Source organism: Lepidochelys olivacea (assembly GCF_965140295.1).
Source record: "Lepidochelys olivacea isolate rLepOli2 genome assembly, chromosome: 7".
NCBI classification, from domain to species: Eukaryota; Metazoa; Chordata; order Testudines; family Cheloniidae; genus Lepidochelys; species Lepidochelys olivacea.
Window position 1 is genome coordinate 18,089,840 of NC_140417.1, and position 16,423 is coordinate 18,106,262.

Below are 16,423 nucleotides of genomic sequence, written 5' to 3' on the forward strand. Positions count from 1 at the left end.
CTGTCTAATTTCAATGGGTTCATTAATCAGACAACACCAGTCTGCATGGGTGTGTTCTAATATGGCACCAAGGAGTGGGAAAAACAGTTGTCTGACTTGACTTTTTAAATGGTAAGGCAGGGATCAGCAACCTTTGGCACGCGGCCTGCCAGGGTAAATCCCCTGGTGGGCCAAGCCGGTTTGTTTACCGGCCCCTCCAGGCCAATGGGGGCTGTGGGAAGCAGCTGAGGGATGTGTAGACCTGGATTGGAAGTGATGTCTGGTAAACAAAAACTGTGAAAGAAATACAAATTGCCATCTCATATTTTAGCTTTTTCTTACCGTCTCTTTCCTGAACCTGAGCAAAATAAACAACTCTGATTGGATGTGTCTTGCCAGCCAGTCCCATTACAAGCTGTACATCTTCTCTACATTTAAAACGGTGAAAAGAAAAGAAAATAATATTTTTTTCTCTGACAAGATTTTGATCTTCTCACTTTTCATTTTGTCAAGTCCACATTCTCAACAACAAAAGTACACACAAGTATCTAGAGTTCAGAACGGGGTAACCTAAGTGAACTTATTTCATCCCATGCCTAGAAGGTGCATTAGAAATGCAGAAATCATGCGGCAAAGGCACCTACGATGAAATTCATCCCTGTGTAAAGAACGCACACAAGGTCCAGGCACCGTGCTATTCCCACTTAAATCCTAGGTTTGAGGGTTTAAATGGAATTAAAGTAATGCATAGGCCTCATGCTGGATTTCTATACAGGAATGAATTTGTCCCCTAATGCAGAGTCTTCCAAGTAAGGATTCCATATCCAGCGGAGTATTTAATTGCAGACAACTTAATACTGCTGCTTATGTAGGTGACATCATTCCATTAATATTACTGTTAAAATGAGGTAGGCACATCCTTGGATCTACTCTATAGTCTGTACTAGCTGATATTTTAGAAAGAAACTTTTCATAACGCGTTTTCTGTGCCTGAAGATGGCAGTAGAGTCTGTTCAGTTTCAAATTTTGCAATGCTCACCTGAACATTATTGAGTAGCACCTGCAGATTCCAGAATTAGGACTACAAATTAAAGGCAAGAGATTCCAGCAATACCTGTTCTTCCTTCCTTGTTATTGATAAAGGTCCATGCTCAGGCAGTTATCTAGTCTAGCTGATACTCATAAAAGTAGCCCTTACCACCTGCAGGACCTGTTTTTCTCCTATAATTTGCGTCCTCTGGAGATTCATGTCCTTTATTTACAGGCACCGCATTCGCAGAAGCACTGCCATATTACTCACATTGACTGACCTATGAGAGTGAGCAGTTATGGAGTCACCATTCCTAAGCAGTCCTTTAGCCTCTTTGATGAAACTGCCAGGCAGCTGGCGCTAGATCAGATGTGAACAGCCATCGTATCACAATGAATTCTGGTTACAAATGAACCGGGCCAGAACAAAGTGATGAAAAGCTCAGCATCCTATTATTTGTTCCCTGAGTCATCCAACCAGCTCCTCCGATAAAAACCCTGCATGTTTCTGACAGTGACAATGGTTTAGCTATTTAGAAGGACAATTCCCTGCCAGCAACGACTGTGACAGCTATATACCACAGAACGGAAGTTCTATTCAATTTTTTTTACAAACTTCTCATCCTAAATTTGTATAGGAGAGCCTGGGAAAACTTTTGAGGGGACTTGTGCTAAAGGATTAATATTGACAACTGTAGTGGCTACAGATGGGCAGCCCTTCTTTTTGTGCTTGGTTAAATACTGAGATGATATTTACAAAGGAAGAACCTCAGTTGAGGATCTCTTTATTAACTGCTACCAAAATCTCAGCATCATTAATGAGCTGGATGATGGGATGGATTGCACCCTCAGCAAGTCTGCGGATGACACTAAGCTGCAGGGAGAGGTAGATACACTGGAGGGTAGAGATAGGGTGCAGAGTGACCTAGAAAAATTGGAGGATTGAGCCAAAAGAAATATGATGAAGTTCAACAAGGACAAGTACAGAGTCCTGCACTTAGGATGGAAGAATCCCATGCACCGCTACAGGCTGGGGACTGACTGGCTTAGCAGCAGTTCTGCAGAACAGGACCTGAGAATTACAGTGGACGAGAAGCTGGATATGAGTCAACAGTGTGCCCTTGTTGCCAAGAAGGCTAACAGCATATTGGGCTACATTAGTAGTTTCATTGCCAGCAGATCGAGGGAAGTGATTATTGCCCTTTATTCGGCACTGCTCAGGGCACGTCTGGAGTATTGCATCCAGTTTTGGGGCCCCCACTACAGAAAGGAGGTGGACAAACTGGAGAGAGTCCAGTGAAGGGCAACAAAAATTATTAGGGGGCTGGGGAACATGATTTATGAGGAGAGGCTCAGGGAACTGGGCTTATTTAGTCTGCAGAAAAGAAGAGTGTGGGGGGATTTGGTAGCAGCCTTCAACTATCTGAAGGGGGGGTTCCAAAGAAGATGGACCTAGGCTGTTCTCAGTGGTGGCAGGTGACAGAACAAGAAGCAATGGTTTCAAGTTGCAGTGGGAGAGATCTAGGTTGGATATTAGGAAAAACTATTTCACTAGGAGGGTGGTGAAGTACTGGAGTGGGTTGCCTGGAGAGGTGGTGGAATTTCCACCCTTATAGTTTTTAAGGCCTGGCTTGACAAAGCCCTGGCTGGGATGATTTAGTTGGAGTTGGTCCTGTTTTGAGCAGGGGATTGGACTAGATGATCTCCTGAGGTCTCTTCCAATCCTAATCTTCTATGATTCTATGATTCTATCATAGTAGTGTACAGGCATAAGGGTGCCTTCTAATGTCATCTTATTCTCTACTCTTGTCACTCACCAACTGTGATATTGGCATTTCTGTTTCCCCCTTTCATTATATCTGGGCAGACAATACACAGTGAAACTTGTATAAGAAGCCACTCTTAGCAGTTAATCTTCTGTCTTGAAACCTTCCCAAATGTTCTGGGTACAAATCTGCTCCAACTTGATTAGGATGTCATTTCTGTTAAACCTCCCAAGTTTTGTCATTCCCTTCAGTGTTCACTTAAAACAGGTTAGATTAAATCACTCCTTTATTAATGGAAAGCCCTAGGTTCAAAGAAAGGTCAGACTTGTTTGTCAATATAAATTGCAATCAAGTTCTTCTCAAATAACAAAGGGCCATGGTCAACTCCCACTGATAGAAAGATTCCCAGTGACATCAATGATCTTTGGATCAGGCCCGTAACCTTCAATTCTTTAGCTGTCACACAACCATTTACATCTCCTTCCTTACTTTGTCATTTCTCTTTGAGAGCTTTGTCAAAGACTGGGAACAGCTGCCCCCTTTTTGAAAGCTGAAGACATATGTTCCCTCAGTATTTATTAAAGACCTAACTTTATCTGTTCCATCTATTTGGAAGAAAGAATGTGAATTGAATGACCAACAGACACATAGGTGGGACCAGTTCCTACTAGTGACTATTGTTCTCAGATGACTTGATGTAATTTGCTTGTCAAGAGCTCAGAAAGAGAAAAGTTTGGGCCAAGTGGTTTTTATATAGTTTTCCAAGTATTTTCGAAGGGAAGTGTGAGTGTTTTCTTCCTTCCCTGTAGAATTGTAGTGCACAGGAAATGGTGACACATGAAAGAGAACTTGCCATAGTTGCATTATAACATACCTTTCCAGATCCACTACACGAGTGGCACTGATTCTTACCACGTCCTTGACAATTAGGACAATCCTGAAAGCAAAGCAAATAAGGTATAAGTAACAGAGCAGTGGGTTGAAAGAGAAATACAGCAGCTTGAGGCTTCTGGCATTAGAGCCCATGGGCAATTACTTTTTAACCCCAAAGAGCCATCATTCTCACCTAAACCTCATCCTCTCTCTCTATTACACCTGTAGGTAAGGAGAGCCTTGCTTGAAATCCATTGGCAAAGAAACCTAAAATTACTAGTGCAGACAGGGATTCCATTGTGAAATTAAATGATCATATCACAGGGAGCAGAAAGTATAAAAAGACTGGTTTCATTGTCATCCCTACATTGCAATACATGCTCAGAGGTCTTCTGTCCCCTTCCTAGTGGAAACATCAGGAAGCAGGATATATATTTTCTTACCTAGGTTACTGAGTTCACACACAAAACCAGTTGGGTTGGCTTTTCTGTCTGGTTTTGTTTGTTTTACTCCAGAAATAGTCTCGCTTTGTTTTGTTGGGTGGATACAAATCCTTTTTCATGGCAGCCTGCCCACTTGAAATGCACACTTCAGACTATCTGGAGCAGTAAAATCAACTCCTTGCCAAAAACAAGGGCCAATCCTTTATCTGAAGCTAATACAAATAATATCTCATTATTTAAAGCAGCAAAAACAATACTACCTGCCAGAAACCTGAGTTATCTTTTCTTATCCTAAATCAGGAGAGGAAGAAGCAAAAAATATAATTATACCCCAGAAGAGCTATTGCAATTAGTAAAAATAATTGTGTCAAAATAGGTATATGTGCTAGATATTTAACCAAAACCATAGAACTGAAATATGATGGCACAGTGATTTTAAAATCAGGATGTAATCAAGCCTTCTGAATTTGAGATAACATGTTGCCTTGGGACAAGGATCCTGCTCCATTGAAGCCAATGGGAGTTTTGCCATTGATTTCAATGAGAGTAGTATCAGTCCCTTGAAGAAGAGCAGACTTTGAGTTACATGCTGCTGGATTTAGGATTAGAAATATTTTCTATTAGGGTAGGTACTAAGGCACTGAAGTGGGATTTAAAAAACCTGGTCTCAGTCCTGGCTCTGCCACAGACTTCCTGTGGTATCATAGGCAAATTGCTTAACCTCTTTTTGTGCCTTGGTTGCCCATCTGTACAATAGGATAAAAATATTTTCCTTCTCCCACCCTTTGTCTGTCTTGTCTAGTTAGATTGTCAGGACAGTCGCTTAACATGTGTATGTACAGTACCTAGCACAATAGGGACCTGATTTCAAATGGGGCACTCCTGTCACCCAATTAATGATCCTTTAACAGCTGGAATGTTTGGGGGGGGGGTTACCTGTACTGAATACGTGTGCGGCACTGGAATGTGCATTTCACAATCCGTAAACAGAGGAGGTGCATCCACTTCTATTTCCCACGGGGCAGGTGCTGGTGCAACATCAGAAGAGTCCACAAATCCACCTGGAGCAAAAGACTAAAGATCAGTCAGAAAAGACAGTGGTGCATTAGGAAGAACGGGAGGTTAGCATGGAACGGACAAACACAGGCACCTCCTTTCACATGTGCATTTCAGTGCTAGTCGAAGGTGACAGGTTGATGGCAGTGGAGGAAACTGACGGAAGCAGGTTATCCACAAGCATATACATTTTAGACAGTGGCAGTTCAGATCTTATCCATTACAGCCCCAGCCCATTTCCACAGGGATCCTTCCTAGGGGTGAGAGGTGCCAATTAATACTGACTGGTTCCTCTGATGCCAGCCTCTGTTCACTGGGCTGAGACTCACTAACACATTCAAGAAAGACTACTGAATCCATCAGCTGGGAAGGACATTAGGGCTCTGCTAATCTGTGCTACATTCAAGTCCAAAACACACCAGCGTCACTGCACCCCAGAGGGAACCACTCGGGTCTCCGGTGCTCAGAAGGAACATGGAAGCTGTGCCCTCTTTAAACACGTTGCCACTCTTCCCTTCTCCTCCAGTAGCTTGTTCTCCAAGGCTGGAGCGGTGCCTGGCTTCATCCCATTTGGAATCATTTTCCTGCAATTGTCGCTTGCCCTTTTTTCAGGGGGATGGAGGGAAGCTCCTTGGACTTTCCCCTCCTGACCCAGCCCTCTACAGAGGCCAACCTGTTTTAATTAGATGAGAAAATGTCCCCAGAAAGCTTATATTTGTAACCATATAAGGTTGTATAACCTTAGTGTATTCAATTCTCTTCTCTTTCCCTTTGTACACTGCACCCATACCCCTGGTCTCTAAACAGTCCTTTCCCCTCTCCCCCCTTTTCTCTCCAAAGGCAGGAAGATGTTACAATCCATTTTACTCTGAGGTCAAAGTAAACTGGCCTCACTGTGCTTGAGCTAATGGGGAAGTTAATTGTGTACCAGGAACTATGACTCCAGTGAGCAACTTCTGTTATGTTAACAAACCTGCATCTGTCAGTGGAAATTGAAGCAAAGGAACATGCTGTTTCCTGAGCTGGACTTTTTTTTTTAAATTATAAAAGACAATTACAGTACACGGTGGGAAAGGTTCTAAACGAATCTATTACCCCAGCTTAAATTTAGCTTGTGTGAATAACCCCAGGGCCTGATTCACAGCCCACTGAAGTCAATGTAAATACTCCCATTCATTTACTGGGCTTTGGATCAGGCCCAGAGCAAACCAACTTAGAAGAACAAAAAATATTAGAGGCCACATAATGGACTGCCAGGAAGTTAGCTTTGACTTAGCTAGCCCCTATGATAACATTCACCTTCAACTTCCAATGTTCCTCACTTTTTCCTCACCTCTTCACCTTCCACTCTCCTCCATCTCTCTTGTAGATTCATAGATACTAAGGTCAGAAGGAACCATTATGATCATCTAGTCCAACCTCCTGCACAACGCAGACCACAGAATCTCACCCACCCATTCCTGCGAAAAACCTCTCACCTATGTCTGAGCTATTGAAGTCCTCAAATCGTGGTTTAAAGACTTCAAGGAGCAGAGAATCCTCCAGCAAGTGATCCATGCCCCATGCTACAGAGGAAGGCAAAAAAACTCCAGGGCCTCTTCCAATCTGCCCTGGAGGAAAATTCCTTCCCGACCCCAAATATGGCAATCAGCTAAACCCTGAGCATATGGGCAAGATTCACCAGCCAGATACCCAGGAAAGAATTTTCTGTAGTAACTCAGATCCCACCCCATCTAATATCTCTTCTTCCACTCTCGTCGTCTCCTACCTCTGTTTCTTCCCCACTTCCTCTCCCTCTTTCTCCTCTCTATACTTTTCCTTTCCTCTCTTCCCGCTCTTCACCTGGCATGTTTATCTGATCTTCCTTCATCTACCTCTTCGCTTCTCTCTCCCTCTCTGTTACAAAACATTACATGAACAGAAATATTTTCCAATGGTTTTTAATTCAGGGAGAGCAGGATGGAGGCGGAAATTGGACTAAAATGCCAGAATGGGATGCCAAACACATCATCACTGAGTTACTGCAGGAGCACTAGTCTAAGCAGATTCGCCTTGTTTCACTGTCCAAAAGCCAAAGAGAAAACAAATGTCACAAAAGGTGATTGGCAAAGAAAGTTTGAACAATAAATTACAATTTTTAAACCTTTTGGTCTCCACCAATTTGGGCTGGATTTAAACTCACCACCTAAACAGGTGAAAGGCTTAGTACTCAATCCGGTTCTCCGTGCCTCTGAAATCAGGCCCTAGGAGACCTCATGTTGGATTCCAAAATTGAGGCATTCAGAATCAGTAGCCATTTCTGAAAATATCACCCCTTATGATTCTGCTAGTCTGTGTAGTTAAGGCGCATGTGGTCATTCGTTAAGTCCGTACGTCCACTGAGATAGTCATCCCCTGCCACAGTGCATTCTACAGTGTTCACTCTGCTAGGTAAGAGCGCTGATTTGCTTACCATTATAAGGCTCGCTGACCGGGAATGTTTCTCTGGTTTCAGTGAAGGTTTGCAGATGATACTGATAAGACCAAACAAAAGTCAACTTTAATGTAATGCTGCTGCTTAGTCTCTGCTAGGAGATGAAGCAATTCTGGGCTTAATCCTGCTCCCATTAAAACCAATGGCACAACCTCTATTGACTTCAAGGAGAGTAGAATTGGTTCCTGCGTTGGAGTAATAAGAGCTGTTCTGATTTCAAGAGCAAGAGCCAGACAGAGCAATAAAATAGTTAAATTACTAAATGATTGCACAGGGGAATAATAGCCAGGGCCGGCTCTAGGTTTTTTGCCGCCCCAAGCTCAGGTGGGGCTGGGGCTCGCAGGCGGCGCTGGAAGCGGAGGGAGTGAAGTCACCTTCTCCCAGCGCCTGCAGGGACTTTCCCCCCTCCCCTGCCCGGCTGCGCAGAGAAGCCCCAATATATGGGGTGGCACAAGGCAGCGCAGCAGCCAGTGCGCACGTGAAGTGGGGCAGCCCCCGCTTCCTGGCAGGACTCGCCCTCTCCTCCCCAGGTAGCAGCTGGGCCCTGGCAGCTCAGCATCCCAGGGCTGGAGCTTCTGCTTCCCACTGCGGCCGGAGGCGTGGCGCCCTCGCCCCATCTAAGTGGCGCAGCTCTGAGAGCGCACCTGCCCCGAAAAGAAAAGGAAGGCCGGAATGCCGCCGCTGGAAATGTGCCACCCCAAGCACGTGCTTGCTTTGCTGGTGCTTAGAGCCGTTCCTGATAATAGCCTGGAGAATGCTGTGTCTGGCTGAGGCATAAGCAGTCTTGATATCACAGAGACATGCTAGCATAAGGGTAGGTGGGAGTGATCAGTGCTACATTGCTAAAAGTCATTGGTGAAACTTGGTGAAGACGCATCTTGGGAGGGTCACTGCACTAGCATAAATCACTTCAGTATTTGTTTTCTTTGCTGCTGCCTAACCACAATACTGAGGGGAACACTCACGTCTTCCAGTCCACAGTGGAGAAATCTATGAGATCGAGAACTTTTCTGACCAACTTTACATTTAGGGAAAAATTCTCTTCTCTGGGATGTACTTTAGATTCTCACACACACACACACACACACACACACAGAGTCTCCCTAGAAAGCACCACATTTTGGAGCAAAGAAAAATTTAATGCGCCTATCTTAGCTGAAAATGGCCAATGCAATTTTAGTGTGTATGTATGTGGAGAGGGGGGATTATGAAATGGGACCACTTTCAAATTGGTAACATGACAAAAGCTGAATTTTTGAGATTTCAGATTTCGTTGTGAATATCTTGCCGACCTTCCCGTAACAGCTGTGACGGGTGTCTGTCTGAAACCGTAGATCATTGCAGTTGGTATAGGAATAAGCCTATCAACTAAGCCTGCCATGCAATGCTAAATTTGGTCAGCTCTTTTCAATACTATATGTACTTACTCTGAATGTGTTGAGCGGAGTCAGGTTCTGGACCACCATACGTTTTGCAGGGGCAATCCGATAGCAGCACTTATTGGCTGTGTACTGTACCAAGGCTTCTCTGGCTACATGCTCAGAAATAGAGAGAATGCTGGAAAAGGAAAGAAAAAGAAATGTTTTGGTAAAAACTGGACAACCCACTTTACTTCCTGAGGTATACAGTGAGGAAAAAATGTAAAACCATCAGCCACCATTTTCTTAAGTGGCTAGCAATATGGCATGTTTCACTTTTAGGTGCCTCGCTAAAGACACATTTGAAAAGGGTCTGATTTCTGAGGGTGCTGAGCCCCTCTGAAAAATCAAGTTGCTTTAAAATATCTTGTTGAGCACCCAAAATTTGGGGTGCTCTAACTCACAAGTTACTTATGAGAATTGTGGCCATCACCCTAGTTTACAGTTGTTTGTAAAGTCTGGACTAATTTGACAGTAGGCTGACATTTCTGATGGCAAATAAAGGTCAGGAAAGGTCCAGATCAAATCCCTGAATCCAAAAACTCCTGAACATTGGGGTTGTAAAAAATTCAGTTCGGATCAGACTCAGAGCCAAATTCCCAAATGTTCAGAATCAGTGTTTGAATTCAATAGAGCATTGAGATTAGTTCAAGCTGTTACTCTGATGCAAGGCTTGGACCCAAGATTCTGGTTCAGTGTCACCTCTTTTCTCTATGCTCTTTCTCTGGGCTAGGTGGACCTTTGGTTTGACCCAGTATGGCTGTTCTTATGTTCTAATTTTCTTTTCCAAGGTAAGGTGAAAATACATTGTTCTGTTTTAGAAGATGTTTCTCTTCATAATGCTGCTGTTTTAAAGCAATGTGCACAAGGCTGTAGGAAAAGACCAGCAAAGAACAATTCTGTTAGCTGCTAGTCGAAGGTACTTAATGGACTAAGCTCCCATAGACTTCAGTGGGATTAGAATCAGGTCCAAACTTAGATAACAGCAATCAGCATCCAAGCAATATGATAGATGGTATCCAGCATCAACTTATCTAGGTAAGTACATCAATAAAACATGGACATTCAGGCTATGAATTTTACACTGTAATTCCTCCATCTTCCATAGACAATAATGTAAATATGAGTTCAAAAAGGGTTTGCGCTCCTACACTGGAAACAGCATCTAAAAGGCGTCTTACCTCCACTCTGTCTGAAATGGAATGGAATCATTGTGCTCTCCTTCAGGCAGCTGATCAGCTCGGGGAGATAAACCTTTGTTTCCTACAGTGAAATAGCAGCAAGAAGAGTTGCTCGCATCTAGTAACTTGCGGTTGCCACAGTTCAGTTTTCCACTAGTTTAGAAAGATGCAGATGATGAGTTCAGAACTCTGCTTCTTATAATATAGCTTGCTGGCTTTACACTGTCACCTCATCCTCCTGTGTCTTTTATTAGTCTCATTCACCTGTAGTATTGTATCATAACCTAGATTTTTGGCTCTCTTTTTACTGTCTCTCTCTACAGGGCCTAGCACAATAAAGACCTGTTCCTTGATTTCTTTAACACTATCTGCAACAGGTGGTTATTTTAAAGCGACAGACATTACCCTGGACAAACAACCCTAATGTACATGTGGAAGATTGTACCAACCGCAGTCTCCTGAATCTTCCCCTTCATCTTCAGTAGCCGTGTCCATCAGCTCCAAGCGGGGCATAGAGGGTCCTTCATGGGGCGAGGAATAAGGAGCAGGGGCATCTGCAACATATGAGTTTAAGAGAAGTGAATTCTGGTAGGGATCTAAAAGTACATACAAGTGCAAATGCTTTGCAAGGAAACAGTCATTAACAATACAATAAAAACATCAAGAGAAGACAACATATGAAGTCATTAATGCCAGTTTGAAATAATGATGGGAAACCTTCAGCAGAAGGTTCCAAGAAATGTGCTGTATTGATTAGACCTGGATGGGAAGTGATGTCTTCACAACAATAGTGTGATGTTTTCAGATCAGTATACTGCACGTTCTCAATCAGTTTGTCCTACCACTATGGTACTCATGGGTCATCAAGAATCATGTGTTTCTGCAAAATGATTAGTCCATATTTGAATTAGTTACCACTCCAGAATTGAATCTTTGGCTTGACTAGTCCTCCTTTGGTGCATTAACCATAGATCCCATGAACTAGGATACCCATGTGAACTGCCTAAAAAATGCCACAGAAGTAGATGGCCGTGGTATTGTGATGATGCAGAAAATGTGGGTTAAGGGGCAGTCTCAAAATTCCTGACTTTTAAGTTAATGGAGATCAGCCATATTGCAAAAATAACAGGGTTGGTCATTGAATTATAAGATCTCCCCTTTCTGGACCATATAAAAACATATTATTCAAGCATTCCCTTCTAGTCAGTCTTTGAAGTGTTAGATGGTGGCCACAGGTAAGAATGTGCATTCTGGTGGTAAAGACTCGAGGGTGGGAATCTAAAAGCAGTGAATGTGATCAAGCAAAATGAGGCAAAAGGCAGTGCTGGAGCTGTCTTTCTAACTAATCTATCTCTCTAGTAGCCAAGGGAGGAAGGCAATAATCTTTCATAGGAATCCACTCTGGCAGATCTGCCCAGCCAAAAGTGTTTAACAACCCAGAGAGTTTATAAAGTCATTAGCTAAATTAACCTATTTCAGTAGCAAACAAACCTGCTCATTGAATTCATAATAAATTGACTCAAAGAGCAAAGTCAAAGAGAATAAAGAACAATCACTGTTAATTTGTTTCAGAAACATCTCTGCCATGTTTCTGAGTTCAAGATGCAGACATCAAGTTTGTTCTTTGGATTCAGGAAGGTGTGGCAATGAGCAACACCAAATGCCACAGGACTCTTCCTCCTCTAATGGGAACTTTTGTGTTACTGCAGGTCAGAAACGTGGCAATATTGTTCTCATAAATATGCAGGCAGTGTGCTATATATTCAATACTCATACATTTAAAGGAAGCATTCAGTTTGTACAGTATCTGCAGCACATGCCTGGCATATTATTGGTTTTGTTACCCTTTACTATTGGCCAGCTTTAACCCACCTTCAGATATTCCTTCATGTGCACTTATTGTTACTATTAGCCACAATGCTAGAGAAGGAAAGGCCATTTTGTCTTTAAGGAACATGACTGTGAACATCCAGATTTTATTCTTTGCAGCAGGTTTTTTTTCCATGTGCCCTTGGGAAAACCCCTTAACTCCTCCGTGCCTCAGTCTCCTCATTTGTAAAAATGGACAGAATTGTATTTACCTGCCCTCATCCACATTAGTGTAAGATCATCGCAAAATCACCACACCATTTAGCACAGTTTAATAGCCTCTCCTCAAGATAGCTTCCGGACTGGACTAGTAGGAATGCTGCAAGCTAAGGACCTAAGGTGCATCGGCAGGGCTGTGTGGGAGAAGGTCCCAAAGCATCTGCCTTGTAACATGCTGAGAAGATAAAGAGTGGTTACTGGGTAGCACTCAAAATGAACTGGAAAGTGTGGACCCCAGTCCAGTTCATTAATGTCAATTATGTCCCGGTGCAGTTTCAGGTGTTGTTTGGAAACCTTGTTGCTCTCTTCTGGTTTGCCTACCGGGCCTCCAACAAGAAGTGATAGCATCACAGCTGTAATCTTGGGCAGGCCTGAATCGCCTGTTGAGACAATTGCCGGTGGTGCTCTGGGAGCCCCCGGCCCCCACTTCAATCTGGGAGCATCTGCAAGAACTGACACGAATGCAAATCCTCTGTGATTCAACACTGTGCATGCTGCCCCAGTGCAGACAGTGCCTAGTACAATGAGTAGGGTGCCTATCCCTGACCAGGAGCCCTGGGCCCTCTCCTAATACAAATAATACTTTGATTCTTTTCTGACTAAGCCCTTGAATAACTGCTTTCCAATGGAGCTTGACAATAACCGCAAATTCAACTGGTAGGGTGAGAAACCAGCCCGAAATGTTCTGGGTCTTTTAGTCTTCATTTTTAAGTATAATAACATTGCTGTTTCACTCCAAAAAAAAAAAACAAAAAAACAGGCCTGCCTCCGTCTGATGCTATTAGTCGCTCACTTTCAGAAGCATTAAATTTACTCACAAACTGTAAGTTAACTAAGAGTCCTGTTTGCACTGATTATAGCCCCATGAAACCTTCCTGATGTCAGTGGAGTTGTGCCGTGTGTAATTCAGTGCAGAATTTGGCCCAAAATAAATAACTGAAATAAGAGAATGGAACGCATGAATTTTTGCTTTTCTCACTTACCTAGTGTACTGTATATGTGACAGCTGTCTCTATCTTGCACCCTCTGCTGTATGGTGAAGACTCCTAGCCTATTGTGACTCCAAATGAGTTGAGCCGACTGTGCTAGATAATATAACGAGGTCTGTTGTTTCTGTTGTTAGTATAACTGGATCTGTTGTTGCTGTTGTAAAACTGATTTTCACGTCGTCAAAGAATGGGTAAATATTTGAATATGACTCTACCTTCTTTGAAAGTGCAGCTCATGCATGGTAAAGGACAGGGGGCTTTTTCGAGGGGAACAAGCATAACCATGTGGCGTTTCACAATGTGAGCTGCAATCGTGATGATCAGCATGCCTGACTGCAAAAGAAAAGCACTGACCATCATGTGCTTTATGCGTCTCTCAGAAGAGAGCCTCAAACCTTCCTTCAGGTACACAGCATTTATCATTCAGGGGAGAATCAAAGCCCTAAGAATTTGCAATATATTAGTATCTTCATATACTATGAACTGTTATGCGCTTGGGTTATTCTTTTCTGACATACCAGTATGATGTCATTAAGAATGCTTCCAAAGATACACACAAAAATCAAAGCATGGGCTATTTGAATTGTTAGTTATTGCGTAAGTTATTTGAAGCCCAGTGTTGTTGGTATTGAAGTCAACAAGGTGGGACAATGGTCTTTTCTTTTGTTTCCCTCATTTTTTAGACAAGACAACAAACAAAACTAAGGATTGTGGGTGTTTAGCTCCTGGCCAATCCTGCTTGAAAACGGCCTGCTCAGTAGTTTAGATCTTATCTCAGGTAAACAGCTGCTAATTTACAAATACCATTGTCCATACCTTGTGCAACAGAGGGAGAAAGGAGACATTCACTTCCATAATCCAGATGGCTTTCATTTCTGTTTGGAAGAATGCAAACAAAGAATATAATGAAACGAGCCCTTTGCTAGGAGAAGGGGATGCACAGCAAGGTCATGATTCATTATGACGTAGGATTAGTGGTATTTATTATCCGCTCACCCCTAGAGGAGGCCCCAGCAAAATGAAGGTTGAGACACATTGGCAGTGCAATTTAGGAGAAACTCATTCTGCCATTGCCTATGCTCTGCTGTGCTTGTTGGGTGTGCTACTTTGAGTTGTGAGAATGTGGCAAAGAAAAAAAAAAAAGCCCTGTGAATAGTCCATTGCATTTTTAAACCAATGTGAAAGTATTTGCACCCCTTTTGCAAACACCTTCGTGAATTAGATTTGTGGTTGTCTGGAATGTTCATGGAAACAGAGTTGGGTTTTTTCTTAATGTAAAAGTAAACAGAAACCAGCTTCACCTCCTTAAAATGTTTCTTAACTTTGATTACCATTGCAAGTGCTATTTACATTTTTTTCTCCTGCTAGCAATCTCACCACAAAACTGTCACTAATCATTCATCAGAAGCCAGTTCTGTTTTCAAGCCCTTAATCACTGGATTTTCCATACTAACTTAACTGGTTGCACAATACACTGTACAATGAGTGGATGGATGGAACACAGCACTCTCTAGCTTAGGCTTCTCCTATCCCTGGCATGCCCTCAATGCTGTGGGGCAATGGGATAGAATGGCACAGAACTGTCTATACACCGACCGCGCAAGCCAAAGATTCCCCCATTCCGGGGTCATCACCAGTTGCCTGATAAAGCAGTTTTACAGTCTCCTTGCCTTGGCAAAGTGGTACAGAGACTGTATTGTGGCCAAAGGTCTAGCCTAGTATGAATTAAAAATACAGTTGTCAATCAGGTGGTCCCCTGTGCAGGTCTTTAACCTGTTTTTTATCCCCTTTATAATTGTTCTGCTTTGTCCAGATACAAAGAGAGAGATTCCCAGCCTGTTTGGGGGCCTTAAACCCCATCACTCCTGTATGCTTTGCCGGAACTTGTGCAGGTCTATGGGGGCTGAGAAAATGCTTCCTAAATTAAAATGCTTCTCTCTGATATTTTGGTTGGTGTCCTGGTTCTCATCTGGGCTGAATCATTCTATAGCAGCTGCAAGCAACTATTTAAGTCTCTGCTTTGCACGGTTTAATTGGGGAAGTTTTCTAAAACAGAGACTGAGGGATAGGAGTGTTGTATGTGAAGGCCACGTTAAAACAAACTCACAGCATTTGATGGATGAAAAATGAGCGATGGGGACCTGGATCGCAAAGGTGGTTTTTAATGAGATATGGGGCCTTTCACCAGTAATTCAAATGCAGTCTAGGCCACAAGTGACAGACATCAGGTGACTGCTGATGATCTGTAGTTGGTAAAGATGATTTTGGTGTCTCGGTTCAGTTCTAAGAAGTCAGGTGTCCACATCACATAAAAAAATCATCACAATCAATGTGCCTAGCAGAGAAGACAAGGACTGAGTGGCAATGAAGAATGAACAACTCTCATACACCTAGAGGTGGTCCCTCCAGGCCAGGGCTTAGGGGCACAGTGAGGATGTTTGCAGTGCCAGTGATCAAATTGTATCTGGTCGGAAAATAAATAAATGACTTTAGTGTCATCAGCCTGGAACTTTTTGAAAGAACTACAAATGTGGCTGAGACACAATGTCCAGAGGTGGATCATGAATTTTCCAGCATTTAAGTAATCCAAAGTTTCGGTCTGTCTCTACGTCAGCCAAAAACCTTCAAACTGTATTGAGCTACAGTTCAAAAGGGACAATATACAGAGAAGGGCAGGGTACACTAAGGCAACCTTTACAATACATTAAGCTATTTAGACATCTTGTTTTAATGCATGGTGCCCCTTTCTTCCTTTTGTAGACCACTCTACCACTGATAAGCTGATATTTTTTAATCTTGATTCCCAGAGTGTAGAAACCTTTATCACCAGCCACCTAAGATTTTCCCTTTACTATTTGTATTTAACAATGCAGGTATAATATGATGTATTAAACATATACTTGAGTCTGTGTTGTAAATTTTAAAGAAACTTTGCTAGATGCTTGAAGCAGAACTTACAGACACTTTGTAAACCAAAGTCTATAATGTTGTCATAAGTAGCTCACCCTAGATAATTATTCTTTATTTCATTTCTTAAGCATTTCTCTAACAATCTCCATAAAAAACCTCAACAAGAACACCTAAGGAAATAACATACCATAAAAACAGCATTAAAAAACTACTGATTT

General features: G+C 42.6%; 1 protein-coding gene across 1 annotated transcript in view; it reads right to left on the reverse strand.

Annotated features, from left to right (window-relative positions):
• LOC311524208 (uncharacterized protein) overlaps positions 1 to 16,423 on the reverse strand; it is a 50,319-nt gene that overhangs the window by 4,286 nt on the left and 29,610 nt on the right. The window contains exons 15-22 of the mRNA XM_084635088.1: positions 14,112 to 14,170; positions 10,668 to 10,772; positions 10,219 to 10,300; positions 9,047 to 9,176; positions 7,599 to 7,659; positions 5,027 to 5,151; positions 3,649 to 3,711; positions 322 to 407 (exon numbers count right to left, since the gene is read on the reverse strand). Coding sequence (XP_084491214.1) covers positions 322 to 407; positions 3,649 to 3,711; positions 5,027 to 5,151; positions 7,599 to 7,659; positions 9,047 to 9,176; positions 10,219 to 10,300; positions 10,668 to 10,772; positions 14,112 to 14,170 — 711 coding nt within the window. The remainder of the gene's footprint in view (positions 1 to 321; positions 408 to 3,648; positions 3,712 to 5,026; positions 5,152 to 7,598; positions 7,660 to 9,046; positions 9,177 to 10,218; positions 10,301 to 10,667; positions 10,773 to 14,111; positions 14,171 to 16,423) is intronic.